This window comes from Oncorhynchus nerka, linkage group LG15, assembly GCF_034236695.1.
Source record: "Oncorhynchus nerka isolate Pitt River linkage group LG15, Oner_Uvic_2.0, whole genome shotgun sequence".
NCBI lineage: Eukaryota > Metazoa > Chordata > Actinopteri > Salmoniformes > Salmonidae > Oncorhynchus > Oncorhynchus nerka.
This window is the reverse complement of record NC_088410.1, coordinates 48,734,262-48,752,595: the sequence shown is the minus strand read 5'-3', so window position 1 is coordinate 48,752,595 and position 18,334 is coordinate 48,734,262. Positions and strand designations below refer to the sequence as shown.

The 18,334-nt window shown below is 42.6% G+C and overlaps 2 protein-coding genes across 6 annotated transcripts in view; one reads left to right on the top strand and one right to left on the bottom strand.

Annotated features, from left to right (window-relative positions):
* The window catches only part of LOC115142838 (N-terminal EF-hand calcium-binding protein 1-like), a 65,118-nt gene that overhangs the window by 13,796 nt on the left and 32,988 nt on the right, over nt 1-18,334 (top strand). The gene's annotated exons all lie outside the window — the stretch shown is intronic.
* Nucleotides 4,322-6,933, bottom strand: LOC135559913 (general transcription factor II-I repeat domain-containing protein 2-like). The gene is made up of 2 exons (XM_065000787.1): nt 4,955-6,933; nt 4,322-4,774 (listed from the first exon to the last, which is right to left on the bottom strand). Exon 1 carries the CDS (start codon nt 6,777-6,779, stop codon nt 4,968-4,970), a length of 1,812 nt encoding a protein of 603 aa, XP_064856859.1. The 5' UTR covers nt 6,780-6,933; the 3' UTR covers nt 4,322-4,774; nt 4,955-4,967.

Below are 18,334 nucleotides of genomic sequence, written 5' to 3'. Positions count from 1 at the left end.
CCAGAGAATGCATTTCCACTACACCAGAGTCCAATGGCGGTGAGCTTTACACCACTCCAGCCGATGCTTTGCATCCCGGCTGCTCGGCCATGGAAACCCATTTCATAAAGCTCCCAACAAACAGTTCTTGTGCTGACGTTGCTTCCAGAGGCAGTTTGGAAGGCTGTAGTGAGTGTTGCAACCGAGGACAGACAAATTTTACACACTTCAGCACTCGGCAGTCCGGTTCTCTGAGCTTGTGTGGCCTACCACTGTTTACATCCTTGTTTGTGAGCATTTCTCCTTTTCCAAGATAGTCAATCCCCCGGACAGGTGTGGCATATCAAGAAGCTGAGTAAACATCAATACACAGTTGCACCTTGTGCTGGGGACAATAAAATACAATAAATGTCAATTTTTGTCACACAACACAATGCCACAGATGTATCATGTTTTGAGGGAGCGTGCAATTGCTATGCTGACAGCAGGAATGTCCACCAGAGCAGTTGCCAGATAATTGAATGTTCATTTCTCCAGCCGGCCTCACAACCGCAGACCATGTGTGCCCAGGACTGCCACATCTGGCTTCTTCACCTGCGGGATGGTCTGAGACGAGTCACAACTGAAGGATTTCTGTAGAAACCATCGAAGGGAAGCTCATCTGCGTGCTCGTCATACTTACCAGGGTCCTGACCTGACTGCAGTTCGTCGTCGTAACCGACTTCAGTGGGCAAATGCTCAGTTTGGATAGCAACTAGAACTGATCTTTTTGGTGAACGTCCGGTATTAGTGCTGGCACTAAAACCGCACTCAATGAGCTGTATAGAACCACAAGCAAACAGGAAAATGCTCATCCAGAGGTGGCGCCCCTACTGGCCGAGGACTTTAATGCAGGGAAACATAAATCCGTTATACTATGCTATACTCCACACACAGAGACACGTACAAAGCTCTCCCTCACCCTCCATTTGGCAAATCTGATCATAATTCTATCCTCCTGATTCCTGCATACAAGCAAAAATTAAAGCTAGAAGCACCAGTGACTCCGTCAATAAAAAAGTGGTCAGATGGAGCAGATGCTAAGTATGTTCCAGGATTCTTCTGATGGCATTGAGGAGTACACCACATCAGTCACTGGCTTCATCAATAAGTGCACCGATGACGTCGTCCCCACAGTGACTGTACGTACATACCCCAACCAGAAGCCATGAATTACAGGCAACATCCGCACTGAGCTAAAGGGTAGAGCCTCCACTTTCAAAGAACAGGACTCTAAACCGGAAGCTTATTAGAAATCCCGCTATGGCCTCCCGAGGAACCATCAAACAGGCAAAGCCTCAAAAAAAGACTAAGATCGAATCGTACTACACCGGCTCCGATGCTCATTGGATGTGGCAGGGCTTGCAGACTATTACAGACTACAAAGGGAAGCACAGCCAAAAGCTGCTCAGTGACACAAGCCTACCAGACGAGCCAAATTAGAGGCAAGTAACACTAAAACATGCATGAGAACATCAGCTGTTCCGGACAACTGTGTGATCACGCTCTCCGCAGCCGGTGTGAGTAAGAACTTTAAACAGGTCAACATTCACAAGGCCACAGGGCCAGACGGATTACCAGGACGTGTACTCCGAGCATGCCATGACCAACTGGCAAGTTCACTGACATTTTCAACCTCTCCCTGTCTGAGTCTGTAATACCAACATGTTTCAAGCAGACCACCATAGTCCCTGTTCCCAAGAAAACTAAGATAACCTGCCTAAAGTACTACTGACCCATAGCACTCACGTCTGTAGTCATGAAGTGCTTTGAAAGGCTGGTCATGGCTCACATCAACACCATTATCCCAGAAACCCTAGACCCACTCCAATGTGCATACTGCCCCAACAGATCCACAGATGATGCAATCTCTATTGCACTTCACACTGCCCTTTCACACCTGGACAAAAGGAACACCTATGTGAGAATGCTATTCATTGACTACAGCTCAGCGTTCAACACCATAGTACCCTCATAGCTCATCACTAAGCTAAGGACCCTTGGACTAAACACCTCCCTCTGCAACTAGATCCTGGACTTCCTGACGGGCCGCCCCCCAGGTGGTAAGGGAAGGTAACAACACATCCGCCACGCTGATCCTCAACACATGGGCCCCTGAGGGGTGGGTGTCCAGTCCCCTCCTGTACTCCCTGTTCACTCATGACTGCACGGCCAGGCACGACTCCAACACAATCATTAAGTTTGCTGATGACACAACAGTGGTAGGCCTGATCACCAACAACGATGAGACAGCCTATAGGGAGGAGGTCATGTTCCAAGCACACCAAGCCAGTCGTGAAGAGGGCAAGACTAAACCTATTCCCCCTCAGGAGACTGAACAGATTTGACATGGGTCCTCAGATTCTCAAGGTTCTACAGCTGCACCATCGAGAGCATCCTGACAGGTTGCATCACTGCCTGGTATGGCAACTGCTCGGCCTCCTACTGCAAGGCACAACAGAGGGTAGTGCGAACGGACCAGTACATCATTGGGGCCAAGCTTCCTGCCATCCAGGACCTCTATACCAGGCATTGTCAGAGGAAGGCCCTAAAAATGGTCAACGACTCCAGCCACCCTAGTCATAGACTGTTCTCTCTGCTACCGCATGGCAAGCAGTACCGGAGCGCCACGTCTAGGTCCAAGAGGCTTCTAAACAGCTTCTACCCCTCTACCTACATGTACATATTACTTCAATTACCTTGACTAACAGGTGCCCCTGCACACTGACTCTGTACTGGTACCCCCTGTATATAGCCTAGCTATTGTTATTTTACTTCTGCTCTTTATTTGTTACTTTTATTTTATTTATTTTTTGTATTTTTCTTAACTGCATTGTTGGTTAAGGGCTTGTAAGTAAGCATTTCACTGTTGTATTTGGAGCATGTGACATAACATTGGATTTGATGTGGTTTAAGTATTGTTGTGAGCATAGAACATCATATTCAGCTGTTTTATGATTTTAAAAAAAAATTGGGGGAAAAATGAATTAGGCAAAACATAACTGATTTTAATGCGCCACGCCAATGTTTTTAAAGGGCACTACCAAAAACGTTTTTGTGTTTAGCCTAATTTGATTTATTTTCCCCAAAAAACTGTTTTGTTTATGAAGGCGTCTAATTTCCCCTCCAAAAAATCTGGTGTAGAGCAGGGTTTCCCAAAATCTGTTTCAATCTTTTCTGAAGTGTACTGAGACTTGTGTTTTGTTGTATGTTGCCCCTGTTCAATTAAATGTAATAATAAATACAAATATAGCTGCAAGCAGCAATGAACGGGGTTCGCAGGATGATAGAGAGGACACAAGATCAGCTGGATAACAAAACAACTACTCAGTTCCTACATGACAATCTTCCTTTAGGTACAATCAGTAAAAGCTTTACCAACCTCCTGAGTAGCGCAGCATTTTTAGCATTAGCATCTGTGCTAACGTGCATCTATAGTTACAGTGCAGCCATATTTGAATGAATCAACTATTTTAGACTGATGTAATGATGTAAAACGACGGATGTAAACTGACTAATGTCAGTTTGATGTAAAACTAATGGCAATTAAGTCCGTCTGCACAACCGATTGGCAAAAGTACTGAAAAATTGAGAAAATTATGTGACTAAACTGAATAAAAAGAAGAAACTACACTATGAAACAAAGAAATGATATGAAGAATGACAGTAAAAATCTCTGGAGCACCTTAAAATGAAATGTTGGTCTAAAAGGCAAACTCAGCACCATCATTCATTGAATCAGCACACTGACATTGCCAGTTATTTTAATCACAGTAAGAACGGACCGATGCTGATGCCTTTTGGGCGTCTTTTTTTTTGTTTAGTCCAGACCAGCCTTGATTTCCCTGGACATTGGTTTTTGGTCCGGACAAAATCAGAATCACTCATAGACGTCTATGTTTGGTTCAGATTTGGACCGGCCTTGATTTCATCGTCCCCGGACATCAATTTTTTTTGTCCGGTTTTTGATTAGGCCCAAACATCGACGTCTATAAATTATTTATTTGCAACTTTCAATCAGAACCCAAAATTTGCCTGATTTCAACATCCAAAAAATGCATAGTTTCAACCTTCATTCAGAACTGAAAATAAACCTGATTTCAACATCCAGATGGTACGTTTTTATTTCAATGTCTGGGAAAAATGCATTTTCATATTCCTGGAAAATGCATATTTTCACCTTCAGAACGGAACACGGAACCCAAACCGACTGAACATGTGCGCATACATTTATTTTGTCCCCCTACACCAGGGGTCCCCAAACTTTTTCCTGTGAGGGCCACATAACTTTTCCCTTCTCTGATGGGGGGCCGGTGTCAGTTTGTAACAGAAAAAGTGTGACGATCGTAGGGGAGCTTAAAAAATTTATTGTTTTCCAGAAAGCCACACATAACCAAATAACCCTTTCCAGGTTCTTTACAGAAAAAAAGTCAGGAAACAAATAATAACACTATTAATGAAATAAATAATAACTAAATAACCCTCTCTGAGTTCTTCACAGAAAAAACAGGAAATAAATAATAACTAAATAACTCTCTCTGGGTTCTTCATAGAAAAAAAAGCCATGGAACATTAACTTTCTGTCGTGCCATGCACAATCTTAACAGATAAAAGTTCAGCTCAGTTGTCAGAGCAGAATCTCTCTGACACATATGAGCAGTCTCTTAAAGTTCTTGTGTTCCTTCCTTATAATCCTTTTGTAGGTTCCAGTAGGCTTGTAGACACCGCTGTTTGCAGCTCTCTCTCATCAACTTCCCTGTGAAAACCACAAAAGAAGCAGGTTGAGAAACTGAACTAAGTGATACAGCACCTACACAGCACAATACATTTCACTACCAGTATGGTTGTAAAGATGGATTTTATCCCAGTAGATTTTATTATGATTATATTTGTTTATGCTCAGAATGACTCATTCAAGTCAGAAAAGTGAGCTTACCTATGTATGTTCATCAGTGTGAACTGTGGGCCTGCATCTGGCTGGTGAGAAGTTGAATATCAGGTTCCATTCTAGTTACAGCCAGTCTCAAGCACTGATGCAAATGTTCATCTGTCAATCTTGATCTCATCGGGGTTTTCAGCAGTTTCATGCGAGAAAAGGTTTTCTCGCAGATATACGTGCTGCCAAAAACTGTGGACATTTTCATTGCGTGTTTTTTGATGTTTGGATATGTGTCGTTTGGGAGGGCGGCATAGAAGTCAATGAGACTGTTGGGCTTGAATGCGTCTTTCAGAACATCACAGTTCTGTAACTCAGCCAACTCAAACTGATATGAAGGCTGGGCTTCATCAATGTCGGCAACAAAGGGGTTCTGAAAAAGACGGATTTCTTTTGCATGAACATGTAGTTCACTGAATCGCACACCAAACTCCGCCTTCAGCATTTCCAGTGCTTCCACGCACTTTTCAGCTGGGAACGGGACCGCTGGGTTCTCTGTCGACAGGTTTTGGGTAGCAGGAAGATGAACGAAGTTGCGCTTTTTCACTTGTTCCAAAAGCAGCGCTAATTTCACCTCAAATGCTTTTATGTGTGAATACATGTCGCAAATGAGTTTCCCCTCGCCTTGTAGCTGCAAGTTAAGGCTGTTAAGTATTTCTGTCACGTCTGTTAAAAATGCGAGGTGCCATTTCCATTCTGGGTCGATCAGCTCTGGGACCGTTTTGTCTTTTAAATGAAGAAATGCGTTAATTTCGGGTAGCAGCTCGTAAAAACGCCTCAAAACTCTGCCCCGGCTCAGCCATCGGACCTCTGTGTAGTACAGCACATCTCCGTGCGTAGACTCCAGTTCAGACAGGAATTCTTGGAACTGCCTGTGTTTAAGTCCCTTTGCTCTGATGAAGTTTATGCACGACACCACAACCGTCATTACAGAATCCCACTTCAACACTTTGCAGCACAGTGCTTGCTGGTGAATTAGGCAGTGGACTCGTAGCGGGGCGGTGAGACCCCTTTTTTCCAACTCCCGGTTCATGCGTCCTATTAGACCGCGAGTTTCGCCCACCATGCTAGGAGCCCCGTCAGTCGTGATGCTAGCTAGCTTTGACCAGTCCAGGTCCAACTTCTCCATGGTTTGGCACACTTTGTCAAAAATATCCTCTCCCGTTGTAGTCCCTTTGAGACTTTGGAGGGCTGCCAGCTCCTCGCATATCTCAAAGTTTGCGCTAACTCCACGAATAAAAATGAGCAGTTGCGCTGTGTCTTGCACGTCCGTGCTCTCATCCAGTGCTAATGAAAAAAAGTCAAATTCTTTCGTCTTCTGCTGCAGCTGGGCATATACATTACTCCCGATTTCTTCAACGCGTCTGGTGATTGTACTCGCCGACAGACTTACGGCATTAAATGCATCTTTCTTCTCGGGACACACCTCCTCCGCGACAGCATACATACATTTCTTAACAAACTCTCCGTCAGTGAAAGGCTTACCGCTTCTTGCTATCAGTTTAGCAACCCGAAAGCTGGCCCGAACGGATGCCTGGTTCAGCTGAGCTTGGGGTACAAATGTATTCTGCTGAGATAGTAGTCCACTTTTTAGCTTTGAGAGTTTGTCTGCTCGTATTTGGCCTTGCAAGCTATCGTACTTGTCTTTGTGACGGGATTCATAGTGTCGGCGAAGATTGTATTCTTTGAATACCGCCACCGTCTCTTGACAGATGAGACAAACAGCCTTTTCTTTGCATTGAACAAAAAAAAAATAGTTTGTCCACTGCAGGTTAAATACCCTGCATTCTGAATCAATTTTTCTCTTACCTAACCTTTTCGCCATTATTCCGTTCTCTCTTTGACAGGGCCGGGCCTAGGATTTTTTTTCTGGAGGCCAAATAGGAAAAAAATTCGATAGCGTCTCTGGTATTGTTCAGAGGGCCGGGCCAAATGTGCTGACGGGCCGTATCCGGCCCGCGGGCCGTAGTTTGGTGACCACTGCCCTACACCAAACGCGATCACGACACCCAGGTTAAAATATCAAAACAAACTCTGAACCAATGATATTAATTTGTTGCTAGCTAATTTGTCCTGGGATATAAACATTAAGTTGTTATTTTCCCAGAAATGCACAAGGTCCTCTACTCCGACAATTAATCCACACATAAAACAGCCAAACAAATCGTTTCTAGTCATCTCTCCTCCTTCCAAGCATTTTCATCTTTGAACTTATATGGTGATTGCATCTAAACTTTCATAGTATTACCACGACGACCGGTAAAACAGTTTGTCTTTCAATCACCCACGTGGGTATAACCAATGAGGAGATGGCACGTAGGTGCCTGCTTCTATAAACCAATGAGGAGTTGGGAGAGGCAGGACTTTCAGCGCGATCTGTGTCAGAAATAGAAAGGAGTTATATTTTAGCCATTGGCATCGCAGACGCTCGTTGGCGCCTGCGAGCAGTGTGGGTGCAATAATTGAATAACATGGATTTCTACATTTATTTTGCGACGCACGCGACGTGTCCGGTCTGGTCAGGTCAGCATGTAACTTCAACGCCTGGAAAATACGTGTTTTAGACTTAATTTTGCTTACTGGGTCTATCCTAGTTTTGCAGGGTTGGCATTTTTTGGTCTTGCCTAGGGCGTCAGAACGGCAAGGACCGGCCTTGCCGGGAGTCATATCCCTCTTTCTTTAGGGGCATATGTATTTTCAGCATACCAATGCATGGTCTTTTTTCCCTCCCGTGTAAAGTATTTAAAGCACAACTGAAGGCAACAAACAACTTCTCTGATAGAAAACGGTCTATGTGGCATCGATATTAGACAAACATTCTAGTGTCAAAATTGACTGCAGTGTAAATATAATAATTTTGGTGATAAAGTCAATCTCATCCAAAGGTTCATCATAACTTACTTGAGCATTGGTTTTTGATTTCGACACTTGCCCAGTAACACGGGATACACAGCTGCAGTGATTGCACTCTATCCAATGCTGCCACAGAACACACAGACTGTGAGACTGACCTGCCCAGCAGCACAGCGGATTGGACTTGGTTTACATAAGAGATCACGTTGCACATTTTTTACTTATTAAATACCGTAGCTAGATGTAAAATTGCGCGACTAAAACTTCCACCGCAAAGACTTCTAATTTAATTACAAAATTCTTGAGTTATCTTAGATGCACTTACTACTTTGAAGAACTGATACTGCCATTGTTCCTATGGTGACTCATGGGAGACACATCAGTAACTACCACATCAAACCACAACGCCAAGACTGAAATCTCGTTTTTCTTCATTAGCAACCAGAGAAACACATGCGGAATCTGTGCTTTCAGTTGCTCTTTAATAATGCAATTATACTGCTTAAAAATGTATGATGGAATGCATATCAGTAGCATCATTTAAATATAATTAAACTTAGGAGTAACCATCATTTTAATTGAATAAAAGTTCCCCCCATAAACTAGGGTTGAACAACTTTCACTTGTCAATGTTTTGTTTTCTTTGTTGGAGGACTGGAAGCATATTGATATCCACTATCTTATCTAACTCGAATGTCAACACAATCCCCAGATAATTCATACCCGATTGCATACACTTGCAATCAAAAGGGGTTAACCATAGCTGACGGGAGTATTGTAGAGACTGGCATAGTCTCAGATCTATGCCAATTAGCCTTGTATCCGGAAATAACAGAACGTATCTCCACAGTTTTGAGCAGTGGTTGGATCAATGACATTGAGTTTTTAATCAGCAACACAATGTCATCAGCTTATAAGAACAATTTGTATTCCTCTCCCCTATATACTTGTTGAATCTCTGGGTTTCCCCTTATAGATATCGCCAGAGGTTCTATCGCTATCAAAAACAGCAAAGGAGAGAGAGGGTCCTCCAGTTTTGTAGATCTAGATAAATAAACAATTGCGAAATCATTCCATTAGTCTGTACAGCTGTCAAAGGACCTGAAAAACAGGACATCAATTCATAAACCCAGAACCAAACCTAATCTACTGAGGACAAACTTGAAAAACCAGGGCAGGATCCAGATTTATTCAGCCACAAACGTCTGAAGCTATCACTTAAGTTCCCAAAGCCAACCTGGTCAGAGTGGATGATATCTGGAATAGTTTTCTCCAGTCTAGAGGCAAGATTCTTAAGATAATATCTTTCCATCCACATTACGAAGGTTGACAGGTCTATAACTTCCAGTGTGGTCAAGTCTTTATCCTTTTTGGTGATTAAAGTTATTAAAGCCGGACATACACTACACAATTTTGGTACTGATTTTAGATGTTCCAGACAAGTTTTTGTCATCGGGCACAAAATCCCCATGTCGTTGCCTACTTAGGGCGCGCAGCCGTCCCCAATGCTCATTTAATGTGAGCAAGTCAGAGATGCAATATGAGGGCTACTGATCCCATCTTTGAGCAATCCCAGACATCCCAGTATTTTCAAACAAAGACAAAAGATTTAAGTGTCTTTGAGCTAGGTATGGTAGTAGATGCCAGGCGCACCGGTTTGTGTCAAGAACTGCAACGCGGCTGGGTTTTTCCATGTGTATCAAGAATGGTCCACAACCCAAAGGACATCCAGCCAACTTGACACAACAGTGGGATGCATTGGAGTCAACATCGGTCAGCATCACTGTGGAACACTTTCGACACCTTGTAGAGTCCATGCCCCGACCAATTTGAGTTTGATCTGATGGCAAAAAGTAGGGGTGCAACTCAATATTATGAATGTGTTCCTAATGTCTGGTATACTCAGTGTATTTCAATATATTGCTTAATATATTGTTGTATATATGTCAGTACAGCAATATACTGATAAAGTATATATGGATGACATTGTTTCCGTTAGGACAATGTGGCACTATACAACGTGACCGGGAAGATTTGAATTTACCTGGACCCATATGCATTGGGTGCAAAGCACATTAGGGCATTCATCCACGGTTCTCAGAATGACATAAATCACATTTAGATTATGGTAGTGCATCTTAACAGAACATGCAAATCGTAATGAAGCAACCAATTAAACCTAATTTTCCAACATTTGCCAAAATGCAATTTGTGGGAGAACACCATTCTAAACAGTGCACCTGATAGCGGTTCCATATGTGACAGAGATAACAAATCTCTGTTAGAAACTTAGAAAGGAGTGGAATTTAAGGTGCAACAACTAGGATGGGTTTCTAATATGAGTAGGATTGTGCTTTTGGCTTCTGGACAACGGAAAAAAGTTCATATGAAAACCAATAGAACAGTAGAGAAATGGCATAGCGGTGGGTCCAATAGGGATGGAAATGCATTTGCCAAAATTATGTAATTTCTCCTGTCTATACCAAAATGATTAAAATCATAAAAAATACTTCACCAGAGAGCATCACTTCACAGACAAATTGACGACCATTGGCTTCTTAAAAAAAAAAAATAGCTGTGGATTGTTTCAAATCACAAGCTTGTAGGCCTATGCCTATTTGGCAAGCCCGCAATTTGGGGCAGAGCGCATGTCAATAGGCCTAGCTGATTATTGAGTCACAGATCCAGTCACTGGGGATTTGAACTGGCTCATGCTGTTATTCTCTTCTAATCAAGGTAAATTCCCATAAGTACTTTAATCCCACAGCAGGCTACTCAATCGCTCTTCCTTCTGTCTGACCCCTCCGTACTAATAGATGAAATAAGCCGAAAACGTGGAAATAATGTGCTCTTCTAAGTCGTCCTGGTTTCTACGAGGACAACATTTCCACCTAGAGCTGTCAAAAAAAAGTGAGCTCCCAGTAGTCACCATTGGGCTGCCAAAGAGCAAGGCATCAAATATAGTGGCTGGACGGCAAGACATGAGAGGTCTCCAATGAAAGAAGGGCACAGTCAGATGTTGAAGGCACACATCTATATCGGGATCTGTACAACATGAACTAGATCTAGTATCTACCCTTTCCTTCATCCTGTTTTTGAAACATGTCTTGACATTATTTTTGAAATAAGGACTATAGCAGAGTGCAGACGGCCCTCCCATTGTTTCTAGATAAAGCATCAAAATATTGTACCAAGTTTACTGCATATCTACTTCTATGTCCTAAAATCTCCGATTTTGTGGAAGAATATTCCTTGGAGATTTCAGCCGTATAATAGGCTTTGCCTGATTTATCTTATCAATGAGCCACAATTCTGAACAAAGCCATTGATTGCATCATATAGGACCTAGTTAAACGAAGAACCCTTTGATTTTGTCAAAATTGGCCTTTTCCTATTCCCAGAAAAAAAGTTGTAAACATTGACTTTAATTCTGTTTGTCACGGCTTTTAAAAGGGTAATAGCCATTTGGTTGGGTTGTCGTTAGCTACAGTATTTTAAGTGAGAGGAGGTGGCGGCAACGGCCTTGCATCATCCTCCCACCCAGCACATTACAAATTCAGAACCGCCATGAGGTGTGCCACGGAGCCCGGCGAACAGATGGTCCTCAAATTTGCCCTTGAATTGAGCAGAATCATTCGTCTGGAACTTCTGGCATATTTAATTATAATCATTGTTACCTTGTTGTGTGCAATTTGGCCAGATTGGCCTGACTATTTGGGAAGTAGCTCTGAGTTCTTTTTGAGTGTTTTGATATGGTTTGCCCTTTCAAAGTGCCTTACTTTGTGTCCTAGGCTAGAGCTGAGAACTCGAGCCAAAGGCTGCATCCCAATAGAGCTCTGCTATCCAACCTGAACCCGACGGGCCCCGACATTATACATCGGGTTAGAGCCGGGTAGGGCCTGTTTGGTTAGAGTGTTGGGCCAGTAACCGAAAGGTTGCTAGATCGAATCCCCAAGCTGACTAGGTAAAAATCTGTTGTTCTGCCCCTGAACAATGCAGTTAACCCACTCTTCCTAAGCCATCATTGTAAATAAGAATTTGTTCATAACGGACTTGCCTAGTTAAATAAAGGTTCAATTAAAAATGAAACTCAACTAGAGTTTGGTTGGGGATGAACATTGTGAATCTGAGCCATTTGCTTGTGCTCTGCTACACAGTACAGTCATATCTGATATAATCATAACATGGTGTCAGAAGCGCTTCGACCTCATCAAATATAAGACAGGACTATTTCACAAAAAATAATAATGTTCCTTGAGTTTCGTCAGAGTTTAGAGTGTCAAAGTAGCCCACAGCTTTCTCGTGTCTCATTGAGGAGAGCAGCCCAAGCCATTGTTATGCCTGCGCGCAGGGAGCGAGAGACAGACAGAGAAGAGCATCTAATGGTTTTTATTAACTAAGGAATTTATTTCTGATTTTGGGTTTCCGGCAGGTCTGGGTTTTAAATTTGGCAGAAGCAATCGGGCCTGAATGTCGCGGGTATGGTTAGGGCTCAGGCTCTCCGTCCCAAATGACACCCTATTCCCTATATACTGTACACTGCACCAAATACCCTAGTTTCAGACTCCTAATTATCCTGACACCTCTTAAGACTCTAGCCACTTCCATGCCAGTTTGAAGAACTTAGGTGTTTCATCTCCGAACACAGTTTCTTTTCACCGATAAGGGATAAGGGGAACCATGGGGTGTTAACAACACTCAGTGGAGAATAGAGATCCTGACTGCCAATGTGTCCAGCCTGAGACATGACCGGTATTTAACATAATACAAAACTCCTCATCAAAATATGTCAGTTTGAGCTAGAGATATCTGTTTTTTTGCTTTAAAAAAAAAATGTCAGTAGCATCCGAACTCTCCAGAAACGGGATATTCTAGTTCTAGTAAAAATTCCAAGTCATTTGATTTATTTATTTATCCGCTATTTTACCAGGTAAGTTGACTGAGAACATTTGCAGCAACGACCTGGGGAATAGTTACAGGGGAGAGGAGGGCAATGAATGAGCCAAGTCAGTTAGGATCACCACTTTATTTTAAGAATATGAAATGTGAATGATCTATTTCAGCTTTTATTTCTTTCATCGCATTCCTAGTGGGTCAGAAGTTGACATTGCCTTTAAATTGTTTAACGTGGGTCAAACTTTCGGTTAACCTTCCACAAGCTTCCCACAATAAGTTGAGTGAATGTTGGCCCATTCCTGCTGACAGAGCTGCTGTAACTGAGTCAGGTTTGTAGGCCTCCTTGCTCGCACACGCTTTTTCAGTTCTGCTCACACATTTTCTATAGGTATAAGGTCAGGGCTTTGTGATGGCCACTCCAATACCTTGACTTTGTTGTCCTTAAACCATTTTGCCACAACTTTGGAAGTATGCTTGGGGCCATTGTCCATTTGGAACACCAATTTGCCACCAAGCTTTAACTTCCTGACTGATGTCTTGAGATGTTTAAGCCAATTTGTGTATCGCTGAATCATCATTTAGACTAGGGTTCGTGCAGATTTGAAGTCAACGACGTTCAGATTGAGACTGATATGATGTAATAATATTTAATGGATGACTAATACGATGACGAAATATTCTGATATATTTTTGAGTTAATTCAGGAAAAGGTAACTCATTAAACAAACTTTTTCCGAGTTAATTGTCACGTAATTAATCACGTAATAATTAAACAGTTAATTGATTTGATCAAATAACCGTCATATGTGTTATTTCATAGATCAGAAGTCTTCACTATTATTCTACAATGTAGAAAATTGTAAAAATAAAGAAAAACCCTGGAGTGAGTTCGTGTGTCCAAACTTTTGACTGGTACTGTTTATATTACGACATTGATTTTAGTTGATTTTAGTGTTGGCAAATTAGCTTAATCTCGTAGTGAGGAGCCTATAAAACGTAGCTAGCTTCATTAACATTTGTGAATTCGGAAATTTATTGGAATAAATGACCAAACTATAGAACTATAGGTACATGAATAGCTTTCGGCTGGTTGTTTTTAAACTCAACTTCAAGATTTCCACCAAGGACGTTGCCTCTCCGATCATCACTCTCCCTCGCTTTGGCCAGGGACATTTAAGGTACATTTGGATGTGACGATTTAATACGTCATTCAAGGGCTGGGGGCTTAGGGCCGAGGGCTGTCTACTTTTGAATTTGGACTGCTGCCTCTGTGATACAAGTTAGACGGAAGAGGAATCGAGACATCTCACTGGCAAAGAAATTCTGGTTCATATACAAGTAGAACAGACCGAGCTGCTATCGCAGGGCAGCAGGTAGCCTAGCAGTTAAGAGTGTTGTGCCAGTAACCGAAAGGTGAAAAATCTGTTGACGTGCCCTTGAGCAAGGCACTTAACCCTAATTGCTCCTGTAAGTTGCTCTGGATAAGAGCATTTGTGTCACGCCCACTCCCGTTCCCTCACTCCGGCGCTCGACGTCGCCAGTCTACTAACCACTGGTCCTAGCAACCCACATTACGCATACCTGGCAACCATCATCAAGCACACCTGCCTTCATCATTACCTTGATTACTTCCCCTTTATTTAGTCCTCAGTAGCCTTGGTCTTCATGCAGTATATGCTTTTGGTTCACTTTCAGTATGTGTCTCCTGTTTTGTTTATCTGCTTATTCTCTTTATTAAACTTACCTTCTGCACCTGCTTCCTGACTCCTAGTGTATACGTTAATCTGCTAAATGACACAAATATAAATGTAATATCTATAGGAGAGCCACCCCTTAATTAAGTAGACCGGAACTGTGACACATTTTTTCAATGGTAAACGGGCTGAGTAAGGCATCTTCATTTATCCACCATCTTTGGCTCTAGGTGCACAGATCCACAAGACTTCGCTCAAAGCTAGAGTACATCGATAACATATCATAACCGTTTATAAAGTTGGCCCCTGTTTATTTTCCATGTCATTCTATTAGAAACTTTTATTAGAAACGTTTTTTGTTGGTGTGATGTTTCTAACTTTCATGTAGCCTACTTGGGATTTCTTCACAATCTTTTTATCTGTTCCAACAACACAGATTCAGGTCAAGCTCACACAGGTTGCAACAAATGCCTAGAACCATTTCCATGGAAATGGGATGAAAAGCAGGTTATTCCATCATGCACTGGATGGACAACAACGTCAGAATGAAGTTCACAAAATGCAAGGGAGTATTTGGACACAGGTGAAGATCAAGGCAGAGAGCTATTTAAATTGCCATATTTCATTGCCCATAGACATGGCTGTAGTGGACCCTATAGATGGGTTAGCTGACAATGTCATTGAAAAGATGCGCACACTACAATGGGGCAGAAGTCTGTGAGTTGTTGTGATACAGGATGGCCAGATAGCTACCAACAATGACAAGAAACTGCCATGTGGGGAAACACTACGTGAAGGATTACTATCGGAAGGAAATCTCCGGTTCGGACACGCGCTGGATATTGTTCTATTTGTAATTGCATTCGGATCGTAAGGACAGCTCCCTTGGAAGGATTTGAACTCCTAGAATTCGCCAGCCGTGAGTAACCACTGCGAATGAATGAGCTGCCCTGTTCAATGCGATCATTTGATCATGCATATTATGGAAGCGCAAATGTGCTTTTAATTGGAATGTTTGATAAACTTGGGAATGGAATTCAAAAGACCGCACTGTGAAAACAATTAAGAAGTTTAAGTTTGGGAAACACTGAGATCCTACGCACAATGTAGCCTAATCTTATGTCTAATATTTGACCTAACGTGGAAATGCACTGCATCAACGCAACGAATGCAATCTAAGGATCTAAAGATACTGCGTGTTTAAACTTCATTAAAGGGACAACTTATAATCGGATGAAATGTTTAAAACGCATCTAAAATGCCGAACTTGCACATGTTCAATTCAAAATGGATCAAATATGCTGAAATGGAGGACTGTGTTTTAAAGCATTAAAGGAGGTCTAAAGGGGCATTACGTTTAACAATCAAAAACCAACAACTGTGTCATTGTAAATTGAGTGCACTAAAAGTGAATGATGGAGGATGAAATCCCAAATAAGACTCCACTGGAGAGGGCAGAGGAGCATCTAAATTCACTCTATGCAGCCCGGAGAGGCAAACTTGGAGTGTGTACACGCAAAATGAATGAAATAAAAGCCCTTCTTGTTGATGGAGGAAACATTGAAACTGTGGATGAGAATCTTGAAGCATTTCATGCTGTTCTCAATGACTTTAAGAATGCTCATGATTCTGTGCTAGAGCTGGTCACAGAGGAGGAACACGAACAGGAGAGCATTAACTATTATCAACCAAGAATGAGAACTTATGAACATTTCCTGAAAGAGGTGGAAATATGGAAAAAAGCTGAAATCGAGCCACAAACGCTCATTGAACCACACGACAGCATTTCCAATGTGTCAAAAACATCAAGTAAAACAAAGTCTTCTAAAACTGCTTCCTCAGTGTCCTCTGCACGCCTAAAAGCTGAGGCAGAACGAGCAGCTCTACTAGCTCGCCAAGCATCATTACAGGACAAGCATGCATTGGAACTGGAGAAAGCTCAACTGGAACAACAGAAAGCTCAACTGGAACAACAGAAAGCTCAACTGAATGTTAGGATGGAAAAAATGGCACTGGAAACGGACATAGCAGCATATAATGCCAAACTGAAGGTTCTGGAGAGTGTTGAGTCAACTTCTCAATCCCATTCTGTGGCAGCTCATTTTCTAAGCCAAGAAGATGGAATGAACTCTTATTATGAGATCCAGGAACCCGAGGTCTATAAGGAACCTGAACCATCACCTGTTGAGTTTGCTGCATTAGGTGCAGTTCCAAAGACCCCACAACAAAGAGTTTTACAACAACCGACCACAAAGCCATCAAAACCTATTCAGAAAAAAGTCATAAACCACACCCTTCAGCAGCCAACATCAAGGTCTAGCAATCAACACAGAATCAACACTGCGGGTATCAGCCATAATACCAGCCATGATAACCTCTCTACTGTCATGCAAAGGCAGAATGAAATTGCTGACCTCCTTATACTACAGCACAAACAGGCCACACTCCCTGTTAGGGAGATACCTATGTTTGACGGTGATCCTCTAAACTTTAGGCCATTTATGCGTGCATTTGAGCATGGAATAGAAGATAAGACAAGCAGTCACCAGGATAGGCTCTATTACCTGGAACAGTACACCTCTGGTCAGCCCAAGGATCTGGTCCGTAGTTGTCTGCATATGGAAGCCAGAAGAGGCTATACAGAGGCTAAGAGGTTGTTAAAGGAACACTTTGGCAATGAAATCAAAGTCACCACTGCTTACATGGAAAAAGCTTGGAACTGGATAAACATCAAACCGGATGATGGAAAGGGACTGGGTGGCTATGCACTCTATCTTAGAGGATGCTGTAACGCTATGCAAGACCTACAGAACATGGAAGAGCTTAATCTTCCCTCCAACATAAAGTTGATCATGTCAAAACTTCCCTACAAACTAAGGAAAAAATGGAGGTCTACGGCATGTGATATTTTAGAGAGAAACCACCTGAGGGCCCAGTTCAGTGACCTTGTGACGTTCATGGAAAAACAGGCCAAAATACTGCAGGATCCGTTGTACGGAGATATCCAAGATCCCCTGACCCACAAAAAGTTTTTTTAAACCAAAACAGAAGCTGACTTTAAACAGCAGTTCAAATCCAAGAGTAGGGGAAGCAGCTTTGCCACTGCAGTAGATGTATTGGCAGATTGTGACTCGGAAAAACCTCTAAAAGAACAAACATTCAAAATCAAGAAACCAGGCGCCTACCCTTCTGATGCTCCCAGTGTCTCATGTGTATTTTGCGCTGGTGAGCATTTCCTGGTCGACTGCCAACAGGTGAAGGCACAGCCACACGAAGCCAAGGTTGGGTTTCTGAGATCAAAAGCCCTTTGTTTTGGCTGTTTGATGAGAGGACACTTAAGCAAAGAATGTAAAAGAAGGATGACCTGTCAGAAATGTCAAAGAACGCACCCCACTATCCTGCACATTGAAGGAAGAGAGAGATTTAGATCTCTGAAGGCAGATACGAGGGGCGTAGCAGTAAAGCGGGAGGAGACTGTCAGCAGTGCTCTTGTTTCACTGGAAGCTGGTGAAGATACCGGGGCCGGTACAGATTGTGCACTTGCGATTGTGCCAGTTCAAGTAAAGATGGCAAATGGAAGCAAGTCTACGTTAACCTATGCATTTCTCGATTCTGGTAGCTCAGCAACATTTTGTACGGAGAGACTCATGAGGCAGTTGCAAGCTAAAGGCAGTGAGACTGAAATTCTGCTACGCACAATGGGGCAGGAGAGTCCTACCAAGAGTTTTGAGATATCTGGATTAGAGATTGGCAATGTGGAAGGTGACACATTTCTTGCATTACCAAAGGTCTACACCCAAAATAAGATCCCAGTGACAAGAGAGAACATTCCCACTCAGAAAGATCTCAAAAGGTGGCCATACCTGAAAGAAGTTCAGTTGAAGGAAATTGACGCCGACGTCGAACTCCTGATTGGCGTAAATGCTCCAAAGGCAAT